This window comes from Pipistrellus kuhlii, unplaced genomic scaffold (genome assembly GCF_014108245.1).
Source record: "Pipistrellus kuhlii isolate mPipKuh1 unplaced genomic scaffold, mPipKuh1.p scaffold_m20_p_4, whole genome shotgun sequence".
Lineage (NCBI taxonomy): Eukaryota > Metazoa > Chordata > Mammalia > Chiroptera > Vespertilionidae > Pipistrellus > Pipistrellus kuhlii.
Window position 1 is genome coordinate 32,766,660 of NW_023425540.1, and position 9,646 is coordinate 32,776,305.

The following is a 9,646-nucleotide window of genomic DNA, read 5'->3' on the forward strand; positions in this document are numbered from 1 at the left end:
GTACATGCCCTTGACCGGAATCGAACCTGGGACCTTTCAGTCTGCAGACCAACACTCTATCGCTGAGCCAAACCGGTTTTGGCAATTTGTACATCTTAGTCCCTTTTCCCTTTTCACTCTTCCGCTCAACTCCCATTTAGCAAACATTGATTTAGTCTCTGAATCTATAAGCTTGTTCCTATTTTGTTAATTCATTTATTTTTTTTTTTGGGGGGGGGGGTTTGTGTGTGTGTTTTTTTAGCTTCCACGTTTAAGAAAAATCATGTTTCTCTGTCTGACTTATTTCACTTAGCAAAATACCCTCTAAGTCCATCCTTGCTGTTGCAAGTGACAAGATTTCATTCTTTTTTATGGCTGAGTAATATCCCATTGTATACATGTATACCACCATCTTTATCCATTTGGCTATCGGTGGAAGATGGACACTTAGGTTGCTTCTGTAGCTTGGCTATTGTAAATCATGCTGAATGATGTATTTTTTAATTAATGTTTGGTTACTGCTTTAATCTCATTGGTTGTCATCTTAATCTCCTATCCCAAACCTGCTATCCCTTAAAAGCTGTTCATCTTTTAGTCTTCTTTGTTTCAGTTACTCAGGTCAAAACCTGAGTCATCCTTGATTCCTTTTCTTTCACTCAAACCATGCAAGCCATCAGGACCCGGCAAGTCTTTCTATAAAATATTTCTAGAACCCTTCTATCGAGCACTACCAGAACCATCTAAGCCATCATCTTTTGCATGGCCTCTTACAAGAGCATCTTCGTGGCTCCCCTAGCTTCACTTTCTCTTGTTTCTCCTCCTCCCCCTCACTTATCAATATATAACCTTACAGTGATTAAGGTTATCTTTTTGAAAGCTGGATTATGCCACACCTTGGTTTAAAACCCTCCAGCCTGGCCTCGGTGGCTCAATGGTTAAGCATCCACCTATCAACCAGGAGGTCATGGTTCAATCCCCAGTCAGGGCACATGCCCAGGTTGTGGGCTGGTCCCCATGGGGAGTGTGTAGGGCAGCCCATTGGTCTCTCTCTCATTGATTTTTTTCCCGCCTCTCTATCCTTTCTTTAAAAACAAAACAAAACACATCAGTAAAAACATTTAAACAAATGTATGTCAATTAAAAAAAAACTCTAAAAGCTTTCACTTCACATATAGTCCAGATTCCTTATCTTGGTTTACTGGACTTGTATAATTTTGCCCTTTCCAATTTCTTTGAGAGAGAGAGAGAGAGAGAGAGAGACAGAGAGACAGAGAGACAGAGAGACGGTAGGCTATATTGAAAGTGTGTTAATAAGTAGGATTAGAAACATACTGTTTCTCTTGCTTCTCAAACTGCGGCTGCTCCACTGTCACTTTCCAAGGCCACACCTGGTGGCACATCATCCCGCCTCGCAGGGGCCGGGCCGGAGAGCGCAGGCGCAGAGCCCGACGCAGGGACGACGCCGCCTTGCTCTGGCCCCGCCCCGTCTCGCTCTGGCCCCGCCCCGTCTCGAACTCCGTCGCGGGATCGCATTCTCGGGAATCGGCAGCCGCCAATGGGAAGGGAGCGAGTGCCGCGAACCGGCCAATGGGGAGAGCGCGGAGCGGAGTTTAAACCTGCGGCCGGGCCGGCGTCCCGGCGTGCTGCGGCGGACGGTTGTCGGTCTGGTCGGGTTTATCCCCGGCTCCCGGGGGCTCTCCCGTTCTCTGCTTCTCCGCTGAGCTGCTGCCTGGGGAAGAGGAAGCCATGGCGCTCCGGGTCACCAGGGTGAGCTGCTGCGGACGGGAGAGGGGCTGCCTTCCTCGCTCCGTGCTCTTCCTATCTCGTCTGCGGAGCCCCCCCACCCCCTACTCCCGGCGGGAGCGGACCCCGGCGGAGATTTGGGGAGGAGGACACGGGTGTTGGTGGGCCCCTGGTGGGAGCTTGGAGATCTGACCGGCCTAGAGAGGAAGGTGACAGATCTGGATGGGCCTTGGATAAATACTGGGGGAGGGGCGGCTGTTGGAGGTGATAGAGGGGGAAATACTACCAACAATTAGATAAATATTTTTTAATTTATTATTTTTAAATCCTATTTATTTATTTATTTATTTTAAAGCCGAAGGTCTCCGGCAATTGGAGACCTTTATTTCCTTTTAAACGTAAATTCGTGGTATTTTAGGGCCAGCCGGGACTAATCGGCAATCCCTCTATACCAGAGCGAAGGGATTATGGAAGGAAACTGGCTTGTCACAGTCTTAGCTAGACCCTCTGGTTCTCAGCCGACTTCCGTCCTAAAAGCCTCTCTTTTGGCTCATCTTAAACCCCCTCTCCCCATTCCCCCGTTTCGGCCAGCTCTCAAATTGTCTTGCTTCTTTCAGAACACGAAAATGAATGCTGAAAATAAGGCGAAGATCAGTATAGCAGGCGCAAAGCGCGTGCCTGTGGCCACCACTGCAACCTCCAAGGCCGGGCTGAGGCCCAGAACAGCCCTTGGCGACATCGCTAACAATGTCAGTGAACAGCCACAGGCCAAACTGCCTCTAAAAAAGGTAACTATCTTCCCAGCCTCCTCCAGACGTATCTAATCGTCCACTTTCCAAATGTGACCCTGGATAGAAAAACATTTCATTCTCTCCCATTCATTTACAGGAGGCAAAAACATTAGCTGCTGGAAAAGTTATTGCTAAAAAACTACCAAAACCTGTGGAGAAGGCCCTGGAGCCTGCATCTGTCCCTGCTCATGTGCATGTGCCTGTGCCTGTGCCTGTGCTGGAACCAGCACAGGAGCCCGAACCTGAGCCTGTTAAAGAAGAAAAACTTTCGCCTGAGCCTATTTTGGTAAACTTACTTTACTATTTTAGAGTCTGTTGATTGTTTCTTTACGAACCTCATTTTATATTCCAATGCATGGAATAGCATTTGATCTAGAGCCAGGTCTAATCAGTGGCACATATTGGATTCAAACCCGGGCGTGTCTGGCTTCACAACTTGTGCTTTTTTATTGCTGTTAATCCTCACCATAGAATTTTTTTTTTCCATTGATTTTTAGAGAATAGAAAGGAAGGAGAGGGAGAGAGAGGTGGGAAAAGAGAGAGAAAGAAACATTGATCATTGATGTGAAAGAGATGCACCTGACCATGCCAGGATCAAACTTGCAACCCAGATACCTGCCCTTGAATCCAACTGCAACCCTTCCCACTCTCTAACTAATGAGCATCACCGGCCAAGGCACAACCTATGCTTTTTAATATAAATGTTTTTATTGATTTCAGAGAGAGAGAAACATCGATGATAAGAGAGAACCATAGATTGGCTGCTCCTGCACACCCTACACTGGGAATCAGCCCAGGCATATGTGCCCTTGACCAGAATCAAACCGTTAACACTTCAATCTGCAGGCTGGTGCTCTACCCACTGAGCCAAACCTGCTAGGGCACAACCTAATGTTTTTAATCGGTTTGGTGTTGAGTAGTAACTGTCTGGACCAAAGATTGAGTTGTCTTTGATACAAATCATTTCTGACCAGAATTTATTGACTGAAAACAGATTGTTCTCTTGAATCTTTTTTATTCACTCGCTAATTAATAATTAATAACCCTGTAATATATAATGGTGTAAAGCAGAAAGAAAATGGAACTCTCCGAAAATAAGTAAAAAGATGAGTTAGCTTCAAAAACCAAGAATTAATGTATTTACTGTGAAGGAAAAATAGGTCATCTGGAAGAAGCTGTTTTGCTGAAATTACAATGAACTGTATTCTGAAGCCAATTGGGAAAAATCTGTGAATGTCATTCAGCCTGACTTGTTATATGGAAGGGTTTAAGATTTAAGGCTCCTGCTTTAGTATTGACCTTCTGGACCTAGCTCCTGCATAATCTTTAATTGGCCGTACCACAGTGCCTGAGGTTTCCTTGAAAGTCTCATACTGATTCTTGACTTTCCCACTGCCTTTCATTTAGCTAGAAATCTTTTCAGCCTTCAAAACATCTCAGAGCCCTAACCAGTTTGGCTCAGTGGATAGAGCATCAGCCTGCGGACAAGGGTCCCAGGTTCGATTCCGATCAAGGCCATGTACCTTGGTTTCGGTCACTTCGCCAGTGAGGGGTGTGGGGAAGGCAGCTGATAAATGTTTCTCTCTCATCAATATTTCTAACTCACTATCCTCCTTTCCCCTCTGTAGAAAACCAATAAAATATATATATATATATATATATATTTTTTTTTTTTTTTTTTTTTTAAGATAGTGAATAAATGTAAGAAGAAGGTATTTTTCCTTTAAGGAATGAAATACATAACTATCAGCAAACGATTTCTTGAGTTGGTACCAATAATCTGATCTTTATTCTCAGATTTTAAATTCCTCTTTGCTATTAATTTTAAGAGTCTCATGCTCTACCGACTGAGCTAGCCGGGCACTTCTTTGCTATTAATTTTAAAAGTGTCTCTCTTTCAAGGTTGATACTCCCTCTCCAAGCCCAATGGAAACATCTGGCTGTGCCCCTGCAGAAGAGTATCTGTGCCAGGCTTTCTCTGATGTAATGCTTGCAGTGAATGATGTGGATGCAGAAGATGGAGCTGATCCAAACCTTTGTAGTGAATATGTGAAAGATATCTATACTTATCTGAGACAAGTTGAGGTCAGTATTATCATTAGAATCTTTGAATCTTTGTAGGGGGGGGGGGGTTCTAAACTGCATCTAAATTTATTAGATATTTTCCATTAATAGTTTAGAATAATTTAAGTTGGGTGTGAGAAAAACATTTAACAATAAATCCCACTTTCAAATTCTCCTTCATTGAATAAAAAAAAAATCACTAAACCAACTTAGGAAGTCTGTATCTGCCATTTTGAACAGGGATAGTTTGAAGTAAAAGTAGATACTACCATGGTTCTAACAAATTACACAGATTGGATGATGTATTTATTTATATCTGTCACAGTTAGAAACTGGCAAGTCCCAAACTCTGGGTTTAAGGAGGTAGATGGTAAAAGAGAATATGTTGGAAAAGCTATAGCTACCTCCAACACAAGGCTTTTGGGGTCAATGTGGCTGATGTGCATGTGGTATCAGGGAAATTTTTTTGTGTTCAAGTTTTTTATTTCATCCCACTTCTGAAACTTTATTTTAGTGGCATCACCTTTACCCTTCTCCACCCCAAAAAGGGAAAACATTCTGTATGCTAACATAAATTATGCGGTACCAGATTTACCCAATTTTTGGTAATGCATACTCTTCCCTTGGCATCATTAACATCTTAATTCTCTTGCCTGTTTCTTTCTGATATCTCCATTTTCTACATGATTTCCCTGCAAGATGACTTCTTGCTAGGACCAGCTTTCTGTTTTGGGTTTATCCTCCCTTCTTAAAGTTTGTGTTCTAACTTTGGAGGAGAGAATTCAGCAGACGTATGTGCCGCTCCTTGATGGTTCATTCTTCACCTTATCTATGGGTGTTTTGGGGTTTAAACCCTGGGACAGGAGAATGGTAGTAGCACGAGGGTTCCAGCTGATCTGAGAGCTGCTGCTGTTTTTCTCTACTTGATAAAGCTCAGGTTTGGGTTTTGGAGTGTTAGGTGAAAAGACTGGAGATAGTAGTAGAGTATCTTTAGTTGGGAACAAGTGGGTACAGGGTGTGGGCCAATGGCAACAATGGTGAGTTGAACTCAGATCTGCCAATACAAATTGTCACTGTTCTATTTAAAGACTCTGTGCTTTTTCCCTTCAGTGATATGAATGGCTGAGCTAAGGACTGCTTGAGATTCTAAATGCTCCAGAGCTATTATGTGGTGACTAATATTTCTGGAGTCTTGCTTTTAATAATAATCAGCATTTCTTTTGCAGGAAGAGCAAGCAGTCAGACCAAAATACCTACTGGGTCGTGAAGTCACTGGAAATATGAGAGCCATCCTAATTGATTGGCTGATTCAGGTTCAGATGAAATTCAGGTTACTGCAGGAGACCATGTACATGACTGTTTCCATTATTGACCGGTTCATGCAGGTGAGCATAATGCAATAATTGAGAATTCTACCCTCCAGGTGTCTTCCCCACCTTTTTCATAACTCTGTCTCCTTTTCAAATGCATATTACTTATTCATCCAGTTGAAATTCCCATTGTAGAATAATTGTGTGCCCAAGAAGATGCTGCAGCTGGTTGGCGTCACTGCCATGTTTATTGCAAGCAAATATGAAGAAATGTACCCTCCAGAAATCGGTGACTTTGCCTTTGTGACTGACAACACTTACACTAAGCTCCAAATCAGACAGATGGAAATGAAGATTCTGAGAGCTTTAAATTTTTGCTTGGGTCGCCCTCTACCCCTGCATTTCCTTCGGAGAGCATCTAAGATCGGAGAGGTACAGATATCTTGAGAAACCTCTGGTTTGGTATATTAGAGAATATATTGCTGGCCGTGCAGATCTAATTCAACTGACTTATACCTGACTACATGGGGAAGGAATAATTCTTTATTTCTAGTCAGGCTGTATATTAATATTATTAAGGCCTTCCATGGGCAATTGCACTTAAGAGTTTTTAAGCAAATATTTGTGCTTACAGTTATGGACATACTGGTATTGACAAGGCAAATTTTTGATAGCAGCTCAGTGATCTGTGTGTGGATTTTATTCCAGGTTGATGTGGAGCAACATACCTTGGCCAAATACCTGATGGAACTCACTATGTTAGACTATGATATGGTGCATTTTCCTCCTTCTCAGATTGCAGCAGGAGCTTTTTGCTTAGCACTGAAAATTCTCAATAACGGTGAATGGGTAAGCTCTGTCCCACAGACCTAGGTTGCCCTAAGCTTTTACATTGTAAATAGTATTTGCCTGAATGCAGAACTGTTTTAATTAAAAGACAATTCAGATGATTCCTACATGTGGCATCTATGGAGGGAATGATTAAAAATGATATCCTGTTTGTGAAGTCTTCATAGAATGCTTTCATTTAATTACCTAATTTCATCTTTCTGTATCCCCTTGAGAAAAGCAGAACAGCTGCTACTCTTTATAGATGGAGAAGTACAAGCAAAAAAAATGACATACTAGAAGTTTATTCATATTGATTGATTCAACAAGTATTTCTATGTGCCATGTGCTACCCTCAGCCTAGGAATAGAATTATGAATGAGAAGGTGGGCCTCAAGGAGTTTGAAGTCTAGGTTTGGATTGGACAAGTCAGCAATTACAAAAGTGTATCCGTTTGAGCACATTAGTGTATGATAGGTTTATGGACAGGATCTTAGAGAAGCATGAAAAAAGAATGCCTAGGGAAGAAGGGGTCTTAAGCTTATCTTAAATTTCAGTGATAAGCAGTCTTCCTATCATACTCTTGAATAATATCTAAAAACTTGATGAAAACCATTGTTGATGAGCATTATTAACATTAACTCTTATTGTCACAGACACCAGTTCTACAGCATTACCTGTCATACACTGAAGAATCCCTTCTCCTTGTTATGCAACACCTCGCTAAGAACATAGTCATGGTGAATTGTGGGCTTACAAAGCATATGGTAAGTCAATCAGTGACACTTTGGGATGTTGTGGGGAAAGTGAAAATAAGGCTTCATAGCCTGTACAGTGTGGCTCAGTGGTTGAGCATTGACCCATGAACCAGGAGGACAGGGTTTGATTTCCTGTCAGAGTACATGTCCAGGTTGCAGGCTCCACCTCCAGTAAGGGTCGTGCAAGAGGCAGCAGATAAATGTTTCTCTCTCTGAAAACAAAGTATATTTTTAAATAAAATAAAAAATAAAGACTTCATGCCAGTAAATGCATAGCTTATTTTTAAGGACGTGGTGTTTTATGTCAATGATGAGGAATGCCAGCCATTGAGCCCTATAATGGCCCACAATATCATTTGGTCTGGCCCTGCCAAGGCATTAGGGGTGAGTTAATTAAATGTTCACCCAAATACAGCAGGCTAATTTTTAAATTGGTAATTTAGTGTGGCCCACAAATGATGTTATAAATATCCAAATGGCTCTTGGCAGAGAAAGAGCTCCCCACCCGTTTTACATGAATACCTGTACCACTACTCTTTTTATGTTTTCTCTTTTCCTTCATTAATTACTGTGCTTTTCTCTTCCAGACTATCAAGAACAAGTATGCCACATCTAAGCACGCTAAGATCAGCACTCTAGCACAGCTAAATTCTGCACTAGTTAAAGATTTAGCCAAGGCTGTGGCAAAGGTGTAACTTGTGAACTTGCAAATACAATTAGCACCATGTGCTTTCTGTATATATGATATGTTACATTTACTTTTAATAAAGCTGTGGTCCTTTTTACTTCCTATACCTTAATTCATTTGAATGTGGCTACTTTCTACTCTAGGGTACCTTAAAAGGTGTATTAAAGATATGATGGGGAATATAGAATATAAAAAGTGCTTTCAATTAACTTGGGGACCCAACTAATAATATATATATATAACTGTTGCTTATATGGTTTTTGTTTTATGTATCTGGTACCTGGTTTTTACTTTAATAATACAAGTTACTGAGATCATGAAGGCATTCAAAATTCTTAACTTCCATAGAGCATACTGCAAGTAAGCCCAGTGATCATGGAGCATCTCCTAGCTAGCTGCCTGGTTCTACTTAAAAGTCTGCCACCTCACCCCTAGTCCCCCTGTTCTCTGTTTCTTCTGGTGGTTGATTCCAATAATTCTAATCTAGTTTTACCACTATTTCTTAGATTACCAAATTTAGTGTCAACTTTTTAACTGGAAAAAATAACTTTATATTCTAAACCTAACCTACTTGACTTTTTGTTTGTTGGTTTTATTGGTTGAGAAAATAAATGGGGCTCCTAAAACATACAAAAGTATCTTTAAAATTTTAATTTATCCCTCCCCCAACTTCCTACACCTCAGTCCATCCACCTGAAGGATGTCAACAGTTGGAATGTATCCTTACATGATTTCTATAAACATAATCATGCATGTAAATTGTTGATATTTTAAAAAATAGGACTATTGTACATACTCAGCAATTTTCAACATGTATAGGCCTTAACCTATATTTGCGTATTATATTCCATATACTATAATGTATTCAGTCATTCTCCTGTTGACATTCAGATTGTTTTTTTCTCTGTCTCTATAAGCAATGTTGTTTAAATGTCATTAAATACCATGTTTTGTTAATGTACACTGGGTTCTCCAAAGAGTATGTGTAATCTAATTTCTAGTGGGTGCTGCCAGGGAACTTTCTCAATGTCATCAGCAATGTCAAAAGTGTGTTTTCTCTGCAGTCTTGCCAGAACTATAGGTAACCATCTTCAATTTCTGTGAAGTTGGCAAAAAAAATATTCTACTTTGCTTGCTGTTTTAATTTATACTGCTAAAGGCTACTTGAATAAATTTTTGTTGTCTACTAACTTGTCAAATTGTAAGGCTTTCCCAATTTGTTATTTGCCCTTTAACTTTATTTTATCATCTGCCATTACACTCTTAAAAGTTATATTATTAAATCTATTTTTTTTTCTTGTTGCTTTTGGATTTTCAGTGTTAAGGTCAACTCCATCCCCAAACCATAAATACTTAAGATTTCCCATTTAGATTTTTAATCACTGTGGTCTGAGGTAGGAATCTTTAGATGGGTTCCTATCCATGCCATTACCATATGGTTAAAATCCTGTCCAACTAAACTGAAACATCAATGACCATCTATTG

General features: G+C 40.7%; 1 protein-coding gene across 2 annotated transcripts; it reads left to right on the top strand.

Moving 5' to 3' along the window:
- Positions 1–1,576: 1,576 nt before the first annotated feature.
- Positions 1,577–9,354, top strand: CCNB1 (cyclin B1). Of its 2 annotated transcripts, XM_036408832.2 has the most exons (9): positions 1,585–1,746; positions 2,340–2,510; positions 2,611–2,799; positions 4,416–4,598; positions 5,804–5,962; positions 6,083–6,319; positions 6,596–6,736; positions 7,372–7,482; positions 8,061–9,354. In XM_036408832.2, the coding sequence occupies exons 1-9, from the start codon at positions 1,726–1,728 to the stop codon at positions 8,166–8,168; spliced, it is 1,320 nt and encodes a 439-aa protein (XP_036264725.1). In that variant the 5' UTR covers positions 1,585–1,725; the 3' UTR covers positions 8,169–9,354. The 2 variants fall into 2 exon arrangements, with proteins under 2 accessions (XP_036264726.1, XP_036264725.1); XM_036408833.2 differs by lacking the exon at positions 6,596–6,736 and having other exon boundaries at positions 1,577–1,746.
- The last annotated feature ends 292 nt before the right edge of the window (positions 9,355–9,646 follow it).

Excerpts from the sequence above, each read along its gene's own strand:
- CCNB1 (XM_036408832.2), top strand. The coding sequence starts at position 1,726 with ATGGCGCTCCGGGTCACCAGG. Across the intron at positions 6,320-6,595 it reads GAGCATCTAAGATCGGAGAG|GTTGATGTGGAGCAACATAC; the intron begins GTACAGATATCT and ends ATTTTATTCCAG. Across the intron at positions 7,483-8,060 it reads GTGGGCTTACAAAGCATATG|ACTATCAAGAACAAGTATGC; the intron begins GTAAGTCAATCA and ends TTTCTCTTCCAG.